Source organism: Ammodytes marinus, assembly GCF_949987685.1.
Source record: "Ammodytes marinus genome assembly, chromosome: 9".
NCBI classification, from domain to species: Eukaryota; Metazoa; Chordata; class Actinopteri; order Uranoscopiformes; family Ammodytidae; genus Ammodytes; species Ammodytes marinus.
Genome location: NC_137213.1, coordinates 25,570,043 through 25,588,777, shown reverse-complemented (window position 1 = coordinate 25,588,777; position 18,735 = coordinate 25,570,043). Strand labels below are relative to the sequence as shown.

At 39.0% G+C, this 18,735-nt stretch overlaps 2 protein-coding genes across 2 annotated transcripts; both read left to right on the top strand.

The window, feature by feature from the left end:
* Nucleotides 1-3,060: 3,060 nt before the first annotated feature.
* LOC307255441 (uncharacterized protein) lies at nt 3,061-14,711 on the top strand (the record flags this gene model as incomplete). Its single annotated transcript, XM_080034123.1, has 24 exons — nt 3,061-3,170; nt 3,792-3,959; nt 4,091-4,228; nt 4,338-4,489; nt 4,787-4,890; nt 4,987-5,176; nt 6,201-6,332; nt 6,458-6,601; nt 6,739-6,874; nt 7,087-7,237; nt 9,129-9,271; nt 10,175-10,286; nt 10,771-10,834; nt 11,054-11,257; nt 11,374-11,519; nt 11,647-11,765; nt 12,354-12,475; nt 12,597-12,694; nt 12,775-12,911; nt 13,314-13,438; nt 13,632-13,777; nt 13,897-13,999; nt 14,186-14,322; nt 14,588-14,711. The coding sequence occupies exons 2-24, from the start codon at nt 3,827-3,829 to the stop codon at nt 14,709-14,711; spliced, it is 3,060 nt and encodes a 1,019-aa protein (XP_079890249.1). The 5' UTR covers nt 3,061-3,170; nt 3,792-3,826.
* Nucleotides 14,712-16,225: 1,514 nt separating this feature from the next.
* Nucleotides 16,226-18,484, top strand: LOC307255862 (protein THEM6-like). The gene is made up of 3 exons (XM_080034671.1): nt 16,226-16,321; nt 17,514-18,021; nt 18,124-18,484. The coding sequence occupies exons 2-3, from the start codon at nt 17,518-17,520 to the stop codon at nt 18,229-18,231; spliced, it is 612 nt and encodes a 203-aa protein (XP_079890797.1). The 5' UTR covers nt 16,226-16,321; nt 17,514-17,517; the 3' UTR covers nt 18,232-18,484.
* Nucleotides 18,485-18,735: the final 251 nt, after the last annotated feature.

Here is an 18,735-nt window from a genome sequence, read left to right as displayed (position 1 = left end):
GGGCTCCACAATTAGTAATGAACCTCAGAGAAGCATGATAAACAGCATCAATCTTACACAGACATTTAGCTGAGGCATTCATATAAATCAAGTCTCCATAATCTAAACTGGATAAAAACGTTGCAGTGACAAGCCGCTTTTTGACCTCAAAAGAAAAACTAAATTTGTTCCTGTAGAAGAAACCCAATTTGAGTTTCAGTTTCTTCACAAGATTATCAATATGGGGTTTGAAGGAAAGGGAGTCATCAATCAACACACCAAGATATTTGTACATACGAACCACCTCTATGACATTTCCCTTAAGAGTGGACACTGTGGGGACAGTTTGAGGTACTTTTTTAGAAGTTGAAAACAACATTTGTTTAGTCTTGTCAGAGTTGAGGACTAGTTTTAACTGCAGGAGTGTTTGCTGGACTACATCAAAAGCTTTCTGCAGAGATTCAACAGCTCTAGCAGGAGTTGAACCAAAACAGTAAATAATTGTGTCATCTGCATAAAGATGCATGTTAGCATCTGACACATTTTTTCCCAAATCATTAATGTACATAATGAACAAGAGGGGTCCTAATATTGAACCCTGTGGCACCCCCTTGTGGACACTCACAAATTCAGAACACAGACCATCATATTTAATACACTGAGTCCTGTCACTCAAATAATCTGTGAACCAGGAAACTACATGATTTGACAAACCCAAGCAAAGAAGCCTATGCTTTAAAACAGCATGGTCCACAGTGTCAAAAGCCTTCGACAGGTCAATAAAAAGTGAAGCACAGTGCTGCTTCTTATCAAGAGCAACTAATATATCATTAATCACTTTTGTAGCTGCAGTGATGGTACTATGCTTTTTCCTGAAGCCTGATTGCAGTTTTGAGAGAAGATCATTGGAGGTTAGAAACTCTTTTAACTGATCACACACAAGAGATTCAAGAATTTTTGACAAGGCACACAGATTTGATATTGGCCTGTAGTTAGTTAAAGCCGCTGGATCACCTCCTTTTAATAAGGGGGTAACAAAAGCTGACTTCCAAACGGATGGGATTTCTTTGTTTTCAATTGAGAGATTAAAAAGGATTGTAAGAGGCGGTGCTACAAAATCAGCTGCTAATTTTAAAAAGTAGGGCTCTATTGAATCAGGTCCAGGGGATTTTCTGCTATCCAATGTTTTGAGGGCCTGATGCACTTGCTGCACAATAAAAGGTACAAAATTAAAAGGTTCTCCTGTAAACCTTGGAGCCTCTGTGCAGGGAGACACAGGGGCAGCTCCTGTAGTCAAACAAAGAACCAGATGATACAAAATGATTGTTAAAACAATTTAGAACCTCAGTTCTATCATAGACTGGGACCGAATTTTTTAGAACAAATGTCGGAAGAGCCTGAGGGCTTTTACTTACAGATATAGATTTAATCATTTTGCGGAGAGGTTTTCTCTGCACATAGGTCTACACCAACACAAGATAGTATAGACCCTGGGATGTTGTACAGTTACATTTTTAGTTTGAGTGATGATAACCAATAATAAACATGTTTTCTTTTAATGACATGTTTCCCTTCCTAATAGCCTACCTTGGTGATTTTATTTTATTTCGTTTAGGCTACGTTGAGGATGGTGAGTTTAGGGACCATCCAAAATCATTGTTTAATTGACACAACAATTTTCAAAACATTCGTGCTGACTAGCCTATATTAGTGAACATTATGAAGAAAAAAATTACTTGAAGGCAGCTGGGTTTGAAGGCCTAATAGAATCCGATATTGGTTATATTTGAAATGGTCTTTTAGCCTATTAACACCACGACAGCAATAAATAAGCCTACTTGATGTGCTCAGAAAAAGGACTGAAAAAGACCAATCATCTGTAGTTGCTTTAAACCTGTCAAAAAAACGCTGACCAATCACTGCCACGCAGTCATTTTGGAAAGAACCAATGACATGACTCCTTGTTCGGTGTATAAAATATCTGCACGCTCATGTACGAGCCTGAACCATGGCCTCAACTGATAGCGCGTCATTGCGGCAGGAGGTAAGTTATTGCAAGTCTGGGGAATAAAAGAGAAAACTCAGCCGAAATGTCCCCTGTCGTATTAGCCCACTTGTAACCCCCGCCCTGCTAAAGCCATGAAAAGAAAAGACAGAAGCAGAAAGGGCTTCGACTAAAAGCCCTTTCTGCTTTTCTGAGTTACAGCAAAATATATGTTCTCGCGGTAGTCTGGACGGAGCCATGAGGACATGCTACGCCTACTTTCAAATTTCGCTAGCTTTCCAGAATTACTACATATGCCTCTAAAATTATACTAAATTGGGCTTATTTTAGCTCACCTATGTTTATTGGTCGTTTATAACGCATTTATTTTTACAAAAATATTTTAAAAATAAATATAGGCCTACTGTTAGGCCGGCTAATAGGCCCTTTTTCAGCAGGCCTAGCTTATCATATGACCCAGGCCAGTGAAAAAAAAATACCCGAAATAGATACTAAACACAGTGAAAGATGGGAGAAACTGTCCTGCAAGTTGTTTGAAAAAAACAACGTAGATAGAGATAGACAAACAAACACACAAAGACCCACCACCCATTACCGCCCATGTCACGTGACTATATACTGCTGCGTTCAATTTTCATAGTTCCATACCTTCCATACCCATACAACTCGGAAGCCGAGGATTTCCCAGTTATAATGTCCGATATCCGACTTCAAAGCGTTCATGACAACTGGGAAGTCGTATTTTTTTCTTGACTGGAGCGTCATTAAAGGCAATAATCTACTTTATTGTCCGTCATTTTTGTATTGTCCTGTTTCCAGTTGTCAATCAAGTTTACTGCACAGGCCATAAATGGCCAACACATTTATTATTTGTTTCGACAGCAGTTGTTCCAATAGTTTGTTTACTTGGAACACATATTATTATTATTATTATTATTTATTTTTTTAATCTTGAATCAAATTGCATTTCTACAAACATTTATTTTTACTCAAGTATAATATTCTAGCTCTCTTTCCATCACAGTAAATGAAGTGTCTTGGTGTTTCTTGTTTTAGATGGGTGCCATATTCAATGTACTTGAGAAGTACAGGCTGGAATCTTACTACAACACATTTTTCCAGTTGGGTGTAAAGGATGAAAGAGACTTCCTGGATGGCATCACAGATGAAGATCTGAACAGCATCGGTGAGTGGAACCTCAACTTAAAACGACTGTAAAAACATTTTGGCTGCCAATTAAACCCACATGTGGTATGTTTTGTTTAACACTTTACAGCTGTTTGTGTGTGTGTGTGTGTGTGTGTGTGTGTGTGTGTGTGTGTGTAGGCCTACATTAGAAGTATCACCTGCCATTGCTGCCACCTTCATCAGTTTGCACATTGTCTTGTTTAAATAGTCAGGTTCCCTGTTAGCATTGGATTTATATTCAAAATCAAATATTGACAAATAAGCTCTTTTTCTTTACACTTTGAAAACCAAATCATCCTTTATCGTCTTGTTGGTAAACTGCCATCTCGTCATGTGATTACTCTGCTGCTCTGCTGCTGCATTGTTTTCTAAGAAGTTATAATTAGTATTGTACTATCGAGTTTTTATTCAGGCTAATGAATGTGGGCCCTACCAATGATGTGCAAAAATGAAACGCATGGCTTTTATATATATTAAAACATTTAAAAAAACACTGTGCTGCCAGTGGGCAAGTTATGTAATCAGTATCTGCCTTAACACCAAGTAACACAGGTAAGCTGACAATTAGTAAAAACCATTAGCATTTACTCAGTTACTGAAATATTAACCATTTTTGCAGGTTTAAGTCATGTGGAGAAGAATCGTTTCGCTGTGATGAAAAACTTCATTCAAAGACTCAGAGCTCCTGAGCGACAAGTTCAAACTGTGACGCCTGTGCAAAAATCCTTGGAGTCGTTCTGCGTGCAGTACTCATTCCCCAAATGTTCTGGACCAAAACAAATTAAAGGTGAGGAACAGATCTTTCTGTCATCGCTCGGTTGTATTAGTGATGATTGTGTTACAGCGATCATTGTTCAGAATATGCTGACGTCCACATATAACCAATCAACTTAACAGTTATGTATGTTGAACATGCAGATATGGATCCAATGCAAAACACAGTGGAGGACCTGATGTTAAGGATAGGCCATCTTGAAAGTGTTGGCAATGCCAAAGGAGTCTGTCTCTACACCCTCGATGGGATGCCTCTGACAGACGATCCCTTCTTCAACACATGTAAGCACACCTTATATTAACCACTTTTGCAGTGACGGTTGCTAGATGTTTACGTTTATATTGCCAGGATTTTTTATTTCATTTTACTTAAAGTTGTCTCCTCAAACAGGGTCCTTGAAAGACAGACACATTCCAAATGGAGCTGTGGTTTACGCCATATTTACACCAAAGGAAAACCTGAAACAGGCTCCTCAGATACCAAAGCGAGAGGTTGTTGAAAGCTTTGGAGACGACATGGTTCGATGCCACATCATGCTCAGGGTTGGTCCTAACTACTGTATATTGATCATGATGCATATTGTATAGGCTTAATATGTTTTGTTGATGTGGGAAAATCCAAAATTCGGATTAATTTTTATTATCAAAGACCATTCAAACAATAATAGATCAGAAACTACCCTATTTATGTTTTTAATCAACAAAAAATGTTAATTTGAAATTTCATCTGCCTTGCCAAGCTACTGCAGGCAGGCCTTAGGGCCCTGAGATTACATTGTCTATATACTGTAGTTGTAAATTATTATTTATTTTGATAAACTCTGAACTCATTTTATACAGGGGGATTATGAGGTGAGAGTAAACTTGGAAAGTGACACCTTAACCACTCTGAGACTCAAGTTGGCAATTGAAAGTGGAATCCCAGCACATGTCCTTTACTACAGGTAATGCAGAATTGGCACAGCAAGCATTGATACTTTTCATATTATGACCTGTGACCCTCCCAGATGTATTAACTTGTACATTTCCTCCGTCTTCAGAGGACAACACTGCGCTGGGGACACGCTGCAGAGCTGTGGACTCTGTGACACGTCGACTGTCTCCTTCTCTCTATCAACCTTCTCTGATGAAACTACGGACAACCAGACGTTCTTCATCAACGATGTGGTTCCTTTAGTCCAACAAACCCAGAAGGGAATCAGTGTGTTCTTGTCTTCCCTTTACGTTGTTGTAAGTATTATTTCAATACAGACTATCAGTACTACAGTGCAGTGTTGATAACTCTTTCTCGGAAAGCAGCTAATATTTACCCAGAAACTAATCTTGTCATTTTGCTTTTAGCCAGGCTGCCAGCAAGCAGACATGTGGACAGTCCCTCCTTAAAGTTCTTGTAGACAATTACCATGCTGTTAATGTAAATGCAGTTCTCATTTGCGGAGAACTGTTTATTAATAAGATTGTGCACATTAATACAATACCGGATGGATTTACGCTCTGTGAAACGATCCAAGTAAGAAGTTGTTGCCTGGGCAGAGATAGTTACTTAAAGTATCTTTTATAAAGTTTATATATAAACTTTAGTGCTGTACTGTTTGCTTACCAGCGGGTCCAGCTTGTTCTAATTTATGTTTTATTTTCGTTTCCGCCGCAGCATGTTAATTGCATTTTAACAAACTGACGGGAGACGATAAGAAAAGAAAAACAAGGCTGAATGCTGTGCCTTATTGCGGCGGTAAAGAAAGCCTTTTTGCTTTGCACTCTTATTACCTTTTAATCTTTTCCGTCCTACCCACGGGCATTATCGCACAGTCTATGATTCTCACACCTTTAATGTTCAAGTGCTGCTACTTTACCACGTCCTGCTGTGCAATAAATTACTAACCGACTAGTATTTCTGGTGCCGACTAGTGAGGGAGCAGGCGTTTAAATGTTTAACCGACTAGTCATGTGCATCCCTAATGTATTGGCATGTTCAAGGAACATGGCATGGAGGTGAACATTGGGCCCTGGGAAAATGAATCCCTGATTAAATAAAATCTTTGCAAATGTCTAAGTGCTGAGTGTCAACAGGATATTGAACTGGGGAACATGTGTACATTCCCCTGCTGACATTAGCATTTAGCTCAACGCCCCACTGCGTAGAATGGCAGTAGACTAGTAGAAATATGGGAAACCTTGCAATAAAGTTGCTACTTTTATAATCTACTTTCTTCTGTGAGCTTTATCCTGTCCTTACATACATTTATTCCCCTAGAAAAACCAATATACAAAAAAGCAACAGAAGGAACTGATCTCCTACATACGAAAACTGACTGGATGTAACCCTCTTGCCCAAAGTTTGCATCAGTTGCTCTGCAGGAATGAAACTTTAACCAGGAATCAGAAGGTAAATGATATGCACAAGTGTCACCGTTAATTATCAATTATATTGAACTTTTTTGAAGTGGGTGAAAAGAAACTTGTTATTACGTTTACTTGCTATTACCCATGTGGTTGTTCTTTCTGTTGTAGGTTTCAGTCGTTGAAGGCTTGTACCATCTCTTTAGAGAGCTTTTGCCTCAACGTTGCACACAGCGAGGGGATAAACTCATTGCGGACCTGGATGTCTTTGAGAACTCGCTGTATTGCTGGGCTCATCTCAAATCAGAAGCAGAGGTATGAAGATGTTGACATATGACTTGACCTTAGAGATTTCAAACTTTATTGTGTTGGGATATCAATATAAGTTGCCAGAAATGGTACCGGTAGATCTCTAAAATAATTACAGCTTCGGTGTGGCCTTATTTCAACAGAAACAGAAATCAGACCAAGAGTACTTTGCACCCATCGCTCTTGCATCTGAAAATGGCAGACGTTTCTGTGAACCAGTCAGAGTACCTGGAGTGCCTGGTGTCTTTGAGCGAGCAGACGTTCTCCAGAAAATCAAAGGTAAAACATGAACACATCATAAACGTTTTCACACACTTTAAGTTTGAAGTGACAGTTTATTCCTAGATTTTTTTTAAAATGGGGCAATTAGGAAAGCAGACCCACAGTTTGCTGTTTTGCTCTTCAGCATTACAAACTAAAAAAAAAATCTGAACTGTGTTTGTTAGTGAACTTTGCTATTGGCTTCACCTCGTTCTCTATCATTTGTTTAGATGGAGAGAAAATTCCAAATTGCACTGAGGAGATTTTGCGAGAAACCTCAATACAGAAAGCCAAAGACATTGAAAAAATCCTGCTCAGTTTGCCTCCATCCATCAAAACCTACCCTCTCTGGATTCACCATGGCAAGATGACCGGCCAAAAGTAAGTATCATCATCGGATTTTAACTTTTCCTTAAATGAGATGCTTTTTGCTGTTGTCAGTCAACCAACAAAAAGTCAAAATCTTCAGGCTGAAATGTTGGGGACAGGATATGAAATTTTATAGACTGACTGACCAAACTTGTATATGTTTTTCTACTCTTGGAGCCTTATAGTTTGGTGGCTAAATGGTGCAGAGTTTACATTTTGCTGTAATGCGGTTGGACAATCACCTATATTTCCAGATTGTCCGGTTGTGGCTGATTACTGTCAGTAATCCAATGGTGGTGGGTGCTCAAACAAGTTAAGTTGTCATGACATTTTTATATTGTCCCATACCTAACATCAAAAACAATGGAGATAACAACCCTCAGTTGAAAGTGCATTCTTCGGGGCACCCTTAGCTCAGTTGGTAGGGCGTCCCCCCCCCTCCCCCCGGGCCGGGCCCAGCAGCAGACCCGGGTTCGATTTCCGCCCGCGGTCGTTCTCTGCATGTCACTCCCCTCTCTGCCCCATTTCACCTCTGTCTCTCTGTCAGAAAGAGCAAGTGTCAGGTGTTTAGTACAATAATAATACAACAGTAATTCACTGACGGACTTTAAGTTACCTATAGTTGATGTGCTTTATTGTCCAAACAGCCTGAGCTCAACTGTCTCATTCGTTTAGTGTCAAATCTCAATATGTTTATATGTTAGCTAAAGATTTAGACTTGAACCTAGGGCTGGGCGATATATCGCGAGATGTTCTCCACAGGATGTATAAAATGACCCTATCGCGACATCGAATACAAACTGGCACATAATGTGGTTATTTTTGCTGCCACCGGCACACTCGCTGGTGTTCGCTTCTCTCGCTCTTTCCTGTGGCTCTCTGCCTCACAGACTTGCATGCATTGGCAACTCACTCACTCCCCCCTCCCATCCACCCTGAGTCTCCTGGGTGCACACCTGTGACGTAGTCTGCAGTGCACGCTGAGTGTGTTTGCTTTTACCGCTATCTGAAAACTACAAGAGGGGTAGAAAAAAAGACGAGACGGCCTCTCATGACAGGCGAAAGGGAGGGGGGCGCGCATGAGGCCGCCGTACACTGCCTGGTCCTTTTTTAGAGGTCCATGCTTATGAGAGGAAGGCTACACAGGCGAACGAGCGCCGGGGGGGGGGGGGGGGGGGGCGGACGATTTCCCCGACCTCATGTTGAGTTTGTTCCGACGTCACACAACCACGGCGGCACATTTATTATGGGCAGCTGCTTATAAAACGTCCATGGCAGCACCAATGGAGGTGCGCACCATTAACAATGAACGAAAAGTCTATGAAAAGTAAATTTGCCTGAATTTTTTTATAAAATAAAACATAATATTATGGAGCAAAACCTGTTCTGCATGTAACGTGATACTGCTGTTTTTAGGGGGTTAATGGTGATAAACAATTAGTTAGTGGTTGTAATGAGTCATAACTAGTGTCCCCACTTTACAGATTAACAGAAGATGGAAAAATACAAATATGTTTCCAAATAAAATAGTGCTGGATCCATTGTATGGGAGTGGTGAAGGATGTGGAATAATCAATAAAATGCGCAAACTCTTTGCCATGTGCAAGTCTCAAATTGTTCCAATAGAAAGCACTAAAGAATATGAACAAGCTGTTTCATGTCGCATCGTTAGTGCAGACACATTTTGCAGGGACTATTTAAATCATATAACTGGTGTGATGTTATGCAAAAGATAAATTAAATTGAGCATTTATTATGTGCATTAGAGATTTTAAATATATCGAGATATGTATCGAGATATAGTCCAAAAATATTGAGATATTGATTTAAGCCTATATTGCCCAGCCCTACTTGAACCCTTTTTTTTTTTTTTTAACTAACCTGTACAATGTTTAAACGGCAGCTTTCGGATAAAGAAGAAAACTACTTTTGGAAGCATGGTGGAAAAACTGAAATCTCCCACTAATGCATACCTCAATGTGACCCCACCTCTACATCTGAAGGAGCTAGGACACAGTTGGATGCGCCTTGTTTTACTGAGTGAAGGTACTTAACCACTGGATGGATAATTTCTAAAAGTGTACGTGTAGGTTTCAAATTGCATTGTATCCTTAAAGGATAAGACACACTGTCTGATGTGCATCCAAACTAGGGATGACCATGGTTAACCTGTTAACCGTTAGGAATATCTTTAACTGGTTAATAATTAAGGTTAAACGGTAAAAAAAAAAAATTATAATATTTTTCAAATCCGGACTCTTATTTTGATATCGCTAAACCGGATGCAATAAAGTGAACTGTGTCAAAATGCATTTACATAGGCTACTGGTCCCTGAATTGCTTTTAGTTGAATATTCCGGTCCTTGGAACAAAGAAGGTTGGGAGCCCTGCAATAATGCTTCACTAGAAATAGGCTTCATTAAATCTTAACGGTTAACCGGTTAATAACCGTTAATTATTGTGGTTAACCGGTTAAAGAAGAAATTCTAGATGGCCATCCCTAATCCAAACTAATCCTAATCTTTATAAAAGCCCAAAGACTGGTGGTGTCAAGATTTACGGCAGCCAGTTGCATTGGCCAAGACATAAAGATCCAATCAGTTGTGGAAATAAGTACAAATACCTCAAAACTGGACTTAAACATAGTACTTTAGTAAGTGTTAGAGTATTTTCAACTTCAGCAACTTTATACTTATACTCTATCACTTCAGAGGGAAATATTCGGGACAGCTGTAGTTACTTGTTAGTTAGATGAACTGTATTAACCTTGATGCATAATAATAGTCCCTGCAGAAAGCTGTCAATTCTATGAATTTCATTCTATACCATCTGAATGGAGCTTCTCATTGGTTTCCTTATTGCCTCTGTTATATAGTGACATGTTTGAAGGAAACTTTGTAACGTACATTGCTTTATTTAATGCGGTTTTTTTTTCTAATCTTTTATCAGACAACCTTGGCGTGTCTTTGCACAAAGAAAAAGGATCCCCTGATATGATTAATGTGCATGATTGTTTGGATGGCAAACGTAAAACAGTGGATTTGAATCTGTTGGCAGCCAGGTATGTACCTTGCAGTGGTGTTTATCCACCTCATGTTTTCCGGCATCAGGGAGGCGCTCTCATGCAATATTTCTTCTTGGAGGAATTGGGACTGTGCAGAACTGTGCATCTGTATTTTTGCAACTTTATAAAAAAAATTAACTCAATGCATTATGCTTAGATGCATTAATGACAAGAAATAACAATATAAAAGTGGGGTTGCATTATATTTTGGTGAATAACAGCATCATACGAGGAGAGCGTATTTTCAACATGTATAATGAAATAAAGACTACATTCGTACAAAGGTTTTTACTTTTTCTTTCGCCTGCACACTAAATGGCCGGCAGATTGCCATTTTCCAAAATAATGAGGACAGACGTAGCAGCAGTTAACTGTACAACTGCTGGTATGTGCTTTTTTTTTTTTACACATACTGTATGAACTTCTGTAAAAGTATCAATAATATTTTGCTTATTGATAACTCTTTTGACATTCACCACAGGACTGGCGACCATAGAGATGACCAAACGTTTGTCACAACCAGGACTCCAAAAGAGGCCATACTGGTATCATTTGAACATTTCTTTTGAAAAATGTGGGACTGACATGAACATTTTTCATTTTTTTTGGACGCAATGTCACACAAAGTATAGTTGAATATCAGAGGATAATATTATGTAAATCCTTCAAACATTACAAATCATAACCACTACAGGGAACAAACAGCCATTTGAAAATAATTGTAAAGTAAGTTTTCACAGTAGGCTTACTCTGGTCTTCTTCAGGTGCTGATAGACACAAGCTCTTCCATGGAAGAAGAGTGCTACGGAAGTTCAGAAATAAAGAAGATCAACGTTGTGAAAGAGCTCTTTGACAACTTTGCAACAAGGACAATGGCCTATGACTTTTATCATGTCATTAGCCTTGTGAAGTTCGACTCCATGGTGAAGACTCTCCACACCTTCACTGAAAACCTGGAAACGTTCAAGGTAAATTCAGTGCATCAGACCCATCCAGGATCTGTGCTGGGTTCTTTTTTTTATTTTTCGTGAAATGTATCATCTGGGTATAATGCAGCATAGTGTGTGTATTTATACATTTATAGAAACATATTCGTACCCTCGAGGCAAGTGGATGTACTCTGCTGTACGACGCCCTACGACGCGGGGCAATAGAGTTGGAGAAGGTCAAGACCAGGTTCCCAGACTGTAGACTTCACATCATGTGTCTCACTGATGGAAATGATTCTGGGTAAATTACTTTAGCGTTTGTATTGACCTGTTACCGTGAGCTGTCATGACTCAACAATGACTTAAAATGATTAAAACAACAGATTATGATATTTTTAGTTATGTTGATGGCATCAATCTTTCAATAGATCGTCCATAGAGCCAGATGCTGTTACAGCCAAACTGCTCAAATCTGACATCGTTGTGGATTCAGTCCTCCTTGGAAATGTGGAGAACAATATGCTGCATGGAATCAGCAATGCAACAGGTATGGTTTGCATTCCTTGTGTTCCAGTCATGCTCACCAATCAGAAGTGTCCAAAGTGGACTGAGTATATGCACAACAGTAACTTATTTGTCAAATGCTAGGAAAATACATACATTTGTGTTGCAGGAAAATGTTCTTAAGCACTATGGACAGTTTAGAGTTTTTCAGGTAAGGGACAAAAGATATTCAACAAGATGAGTTATTGTGTAAGGCCTGTGGTGAAACGGTTGCCACATCACCAGGCAACACCACAAACCTTTATCAGCACTGTAAAAGGCACAGGCAGCTGTATGACAAGTGGACAGTCTGAAAGTCCATTGGAAATAGAAATGCTCTAGCCCAGCTTAGGAAACACACTGGTAGATTAGTTTTTTGCTACTGTTAAAAAGGGCTCAAGGAAGCACTTTAGGTAACTAACTCCATAACAGGTTACCTTTCTAAAGACATGGAGTCTACTCCACGAAACTGTGATTATTGACCTGGAGATTTGGAAATGATATACGTCAGAAAAGTTGTCATCAGAATTATTTCCCAAATCATTGTTTGATGTTTATTGATGTCTCTACCGCTCCTTCGCTTTGCTTCCAGGTGGTTGCTGTTTCAAACCACAGACAACCAAAGATGGGCTGAGGCTCTTTGAGATCGAGACGGTTCTGTCTTTGGAACAGAGGAAACTCAAGGAAAAGCTCGACCCATCTTCCATCAGTCAGGTCAGTTATGAAGGTCGTTATCCACCGTTCTGTTGTAAATGATAAGAAAATTAAACACACCGGCATAAACCCTGCACATTGTCTTGAAGCGTCCTTCTCGTCTTTCCCTGTCATTTTATAGGATATTCTGTTGAGCACCTTTGCCGCTCATGGGTATGATGAGTATCCAGAGACAGCTTTGCCATACCAGATAAATGAAAAAGTGACTGTGACAGAGAGGTAAGTATTTATTTTTGGGGCGTATTTAATGTCTTTAAGTGTTGACCCATTAAGTGTCTGATGCAGAGCTTTCTTTATAGTGTTCTGAAAAAGAATTTTGAAAAGTCAAAGAGCAGCTGGTATTTGGAGAAGGACAAACGTATCCTGGAGGAGCTGAGGAGCCTGCATTGTGACCCACATCCCTTCTTCAGAGTCTTTCCATCAGAGTCAGACTTCAGTGAGTGGCATGTTATCTCATTTTTGGTGCCTTTTGTAATTTATTTTCTGTCTGTGCGCATAAAGACAAACACGATGGGACAATACATACATGCATACTGTACATACATATGATTAGACATACCCCACTCTTTATATCAGTAACTCCATAGTTTTACTTCGCACATCACAACAGTTTTTTCTTTATTCTCATGTTTTTGTTGTCATATTACTTAATGTCTTACCTTTTATGTCATGATTTTGTTACATTTTAGAAACTATTATACACTCGTATTCATTGCTCTATTTAAAATGACAAATTCTATGGTGAACCTAGTCGTTTCAGACTCGGGATCAGAGCTCATGAAAAACAAGTTCATTATTTATTAACCAAGTTCAGGCTTTTATTTTATAATCTTTTCAGCGTTCTGGAAGATCCTGATGCAGGGCCCTCCTGACACACCCTATGAGAGGGGAGTGTTTGAGCTGTACTGCGACTTTGGTCGCGACTACCCAGTGAAGCCGCCACTCATCCGCTTTGTCACTCAAGTATCCTGCCCTAATACAAACAACTGATTTTTTTTTTTTATTGTTTTGCTTTGCTTCACATGTAGACACATATGCAGACACATTGCATTTGCAGAAGTATTTTTCCTTGTTACTAATGAAGTATCATTGGGAGTTAGTTGGCTATGCATGTTTATTTTACTTTTCCAGCAACATTTTCTTAACATGATGACAGCTGTACCACTGCAATGTCAACAGTGTGGGCCGTATCTGCCACAACATATTTGACCGCAACTACAATGCCCACATCACCATGAGAGAGATCCTGGAAGCTGTGTATGGACTGCTCATCATCCCTGAGCCAGAGGATCCACTGGACAGGTCAGACAACTGTTTTATAAAAAAGGCCTCCTGAGACAGTTGTGAACTTTGGCTGTATCAATAAAATTGACATGACGTGATCTAGACTAACATGTTCATTTTTTTTTTCCTTTTTGAAGCATTTTGGCTGAAGAATTCATGACAAACCGCGAGACGTATGAACGAGAAGCTGAGAAACATACGAGGGACACTGCAGCAAACTCACTGGACGATATAGAGAAAGTAAATGGGCTCATCTAAAGACATCTGTCTTCTGTCTATCTCTCTTTCATTCTCGGTCTTTCTGTCTCTGATATGTCACTCACACTCTTATAGTGGATACCATCTATATATTACACATTTCGCATCATACAGATTTTACATCAAACTGCATTGTAATGTTTATTTTCTGTGTTATTGTATTTAAAGACGTTGGTGGATCCTGTGCCACAGTTTATTCCCCAACATCTGATCTGTCCACTCACCAAGAAGATGTTTATTGATCCTGTGAAAACCGTATATGGCACTGTGTACGAACGCAAGGCCTTAGAGGAACACCTCAAACAGTAAGTTCATTTGGAACTGTTAACAATGATTTTAAAGTGAGTAACCTGTAATGTATTTTTCTAGAAAACACATGGTTGAATATGAACCCAGCTTTAAATGGCTTCAAGCACATCTCAAAGTGTATGTAATGAAATAGGTCTACCATGTCATAGTCAACACTTTGGCCTCCTTTGAAATGAAGGGAGTGTAAATAAAACCCCAACCAACCTGTTACCATGTGTTTTCCCAGTTGAATGCTTTTTTTTTTTTTTTTTTTTTTTACAGCCACAAGTACGAGCCGCTGGCTGGCATCGGACATGAGCTGGAGATGGGTTTCATCATGGCAGACGTGGACATGAAGAAAATGGTGATGGATCATCGGTCTCGTCAAATTAAGTCGCCCGAGTAAAAGAACAAATCAAGTCAAGAGATCATAATCTACTGTCAACCTTTGTTAATCATTGTCCTTTCTTAGAATTTCAGAAGTTAATAAAGTTCTAGTTTTAACTGCGTTATGATAATTATACATATCAGTTTTAAGTATAAACTATATATTTGTTTTCTCTGTTGAGCCACTTTCCCTTTTCACTATTTAATCCCACAAATATATTGTATTTAGAATTGTGAATTATTTTCTTGAGTTATAAGGAATAAGAGTTCATTGTACGTGTCTTTATAAGTGATAGCATAAAAATAAAGGATGAGCAAAAGGAGGATTGAGTGATGGATGAAACATTTTTGTAAAGTAAATAAACTAATTTCTCAAATCAATTCCAAATGCACAGAATTTTTAATTACACAGATAATTAATCAAATATTTTACTAAAATATCACTTTCATAATATAACACAATTGTTAGCCAGTGTGAGGGGAAGTATGCAGGTCATTGGTGATAAAATAATATCACACTAGAAATTAATAGATACAAGTAAAATTCTGCATTGAGAGTGAAGTAAATACATGTAGGCTAATAAAAGTAAATGTACTACTAAATGCTGAAAATGTCCACTGTGATGTAAACTATATCTGTTTTGCAGTTGAATTATTAGTTTGGTTTGTTAAAAGAAAGGAAAGGTGATAAGTACACAGTGGCATTAAAAGAGAAATACTATCAAGTACTGTAAATGTATTACTTTGTTAAATTCCACCACTATGGAGTATTTTTCCTGCCCCTACGTCATGTCCTGCTTTCCTATGGACACCAAAATAAGAGAGGAAGTGAATCACTTATGAAATTAAATCCCCATGAATAAGTAAACAAACAAAAAAAATACATTATATGCCCATATGCGATGTCTGAATGTCAATTTACAAACAAAAAAGACCTGATTAAGATATATATTCGGTAAGTTCACGTTTGTTCGCTTTTTTTCTGATTGAAACCATAGATGGTATAAAAGATTTAAACATAGGTTGCGTTCCGAATCGCATACTTCCTACTATATAGTATGTAGAAAAAAGATTTAGGATGTCCCGATTCTTGTGGCCAGATTTAGGATGGTTAGAAGTACCCGGATGTCCTACTTCATGCCAAGATTGTTAGTGTTGAAAACCATAGACATAATAATTATTTAATGTATTATGTCTATGTTGAAAACTGCGTCCTATTTGGGCGATTCTGACCCACAATCCAGTGCGCACGCGAAGTGACGTCACATCGACGAAGCCTCCATATGAAAACAAACGGGGATGCGACGGATATAATTAAGCAAGAGGCAAGATCAAGGCCCAATGTTATGAAATAAGAGAGTAAAGTATGTCCCAATAGTATGCCCACTGCATCCTAACTAGATTATTTTTATCATCGGATGTAGTATGTAGAATAGAAAAAAGAAAGTGCGATTCGGAACGCAACCATAGATTGAAGCGGTCAGCGGTGCTTTTATTTTGAAGGCTGACGTCGGAAGCGTTTGAAATGTGTTTTAAAACTCTACTTTGCAGTTTTGAGTAATATAAATGGACTGAGGGAAGTGGACTCGGTGAATTTAGTTAAACGGGGAGATAAGACCAAGACAGAAGGTGAGTTTACCTATCAAAAGTTCATACTGTTGAGTTTATTTACTTTCTGAGTATGTTCACGTTCGCAGTAAAACTAAACTAAGAAACTACGGATATAACCCCAACAGGTACTTTTACCACGGGACATGTTGGCTTGTATTTAGACATTTTAAAATGTTATGGCTTTATTTTCAACTTTTGTGAATGGCAATTCTGACACAAATATTACTATTAGACTGGAGGCCTAGTTTTAACTAAACTCAATGTATCATGTTTACGTTGATGTATGTATCGGTATTAATTAAAATGTTATGGAGCTGGCAATAACCTCATAGTTTAGCCATAGCAAACTTTAATTGGTGGGATTAGTGATTCATTTGAAATTATTTCCTTATTTGACCTTCCATTGCATTTTGACGTTAGACTTAGGCTACTAAACACACATTTTGCAGGCAAATATTGTGTTTTTTAAACCATCACATACCTGGTAGCTTAAAAACTGGTTTCTTTACAGACTTGTATTATTACAAAATACTAACCAATAAATAGATTATGATATATTATTATAGTCCAGCTCCAGGACTATCTAAACCCGTTGAAGCTTTAATTAATGCATCATCTATAATCCGATACTGTATATGATTCTGAAATGGGCTATTCTGCATATTGACTACTTGAGTGAGGTAGCCTCACATGCCTTTCCTGCTCAACCTGTTCACAGCCAAATGTTTTGCTGAATCAGTTCAAATGGTTCCTGAAAAGAATACTGATACTCACTTTTGAAGTTGCATTTAAACCTCATGATTGGCCACAACACCAAATAAGCACAACTGCTCAGTACTATATTGTAAAAACAATGGTGCTGTTTCAACCCATGAGTTTTCAATCCTTGATAAAAGGTATGATGACTTTCTGCACTCCCAAGACATTGTTGTCCCTTAGTCCTTAATTCTTTTTGTATAACTTTGTGTTATGGAGAACCCTATAAATTCTGGAGCATTTTTAGCAAAAAAAAAATCTAGTTCTGCTCTGACATAAACCAGACTCTGATAATTGTAGATGGATTTTTTAACTTATTTAAATAACTGGAATCCAATTGGCTTTTGGTTTAACCCTTACAAGACAAACATCCGCCTTAGCTCTTGATGTTTATTCACATCAAAGTAACCCTACTGCTTTCCTGTGCTTCTTTCATTGTCTGTCTGTTCTCTAGAGAGATGTGGTGGGTGCTGTGGGTGCTCGCGGCCCTGGTGGCTCTCTTCTGCAGCCTGGATGTGTGGTACTTCCTGCGGGTTGCTGCGGTAATCATTCGGGCCTGGTTCCAGCCTCCGATATGGGATGTGACAGCAGAGCAGACCAGCACAGGCTTGGTCACTACCAACGACATCGACATGTGCCACATGAACAATGCTCGTTACCTGCGCGAGTGTGACTTTGCCCGCTTCTCCCTCTACATGCGCAACGGTGTGTTCAAGGCACTGCGAGCTCTCGGCGCTTCCATGGTGGTGGGGGCGACCACCATCCGTTACCGCAGGGCTCTGTACATAGGCGAGGGTTACGAGCTGAAAAGCCGCATCGTCACTTGGGATGACAAGGCCTTTTTCCTGGAGCAGAGATTTGTGTCGACCAAAGACGGGTTGGTGTGTGCCGTCATGTACTGCAAGCAGAGCATCATACGCAGCAGCCCGGACAAGATCATGCAGCATCTGTGTAAGCGGAAGGTAAAGAACAGATATTTAAACAACACATTTGACTCCTGAACATCATTTTAAAAAGTTTCTTTGATCAGTTAAAACATTGAGTCTGTGGTTTGCTCCTTGCAGGTGCCGTGCCCTGAGTTTCCAGAGGACCTGCAGCACTGGGTTAACTTCATCTCCGCCAGCAGCCAGGCTCTGAGGGCCGAGAGTGGACTGGACGAGAAGAACAAATGAGGCGTTTCACTGGCAGCTGCTAAGACCGACAAGATCAGGATAAAAAAAAGCCCACTCGGAGAGAGACATTTGCTCAAAAATACCTGACTTAAAAAAACGCTTGTGCCTATACTTCTGAAAATGTGCAGAACTACTGTTGCACACCCACTTTAAAAGTGGGTAAAAAAGGATACTTATTGAGTAATAGGAAAGTATTGAGTAATAGGATTAAAGGGAATTAGTATTATGATTATACAGGTTGTCCTCTTGTATGATCGCAGCAATAAAACAAGTTTGTGTTGAAGTCCTGTTGATGCGCTCTCATGACTTCACTTATGCATATACAGTTACATTATTAAACATTGTATTGTTTGCCATAGGAGACACTTGTCTTTAAGGGACATCATGATTTAATAATAGAAATAGGAACTGCAAACATTAGTGTGAGATTCTATAACCAAGAAGAATTGTCACAAAGCCATTTAATCCAAAACCCCACTATCTATAACACATTTTATACACACT

Excerpts from the sequence above, each read along its gene's own strand:
- LOC307255862 (XM_080034671.1), top strand. The coding sequence starts at position 17,518 with ATGTGGTGGGTGCTGTGGGTGCTCGCGGCCCTGGTGGCTCTCTTCTGC. Across the intron at positions 18,022-18,123 it reads AGCATCTGTGTAAGCGGAAG|GTGCCGTGCCCTGAGTTTCC; the intron begins GTAAAGAACAGA and ends TGCTCCTTGCAG.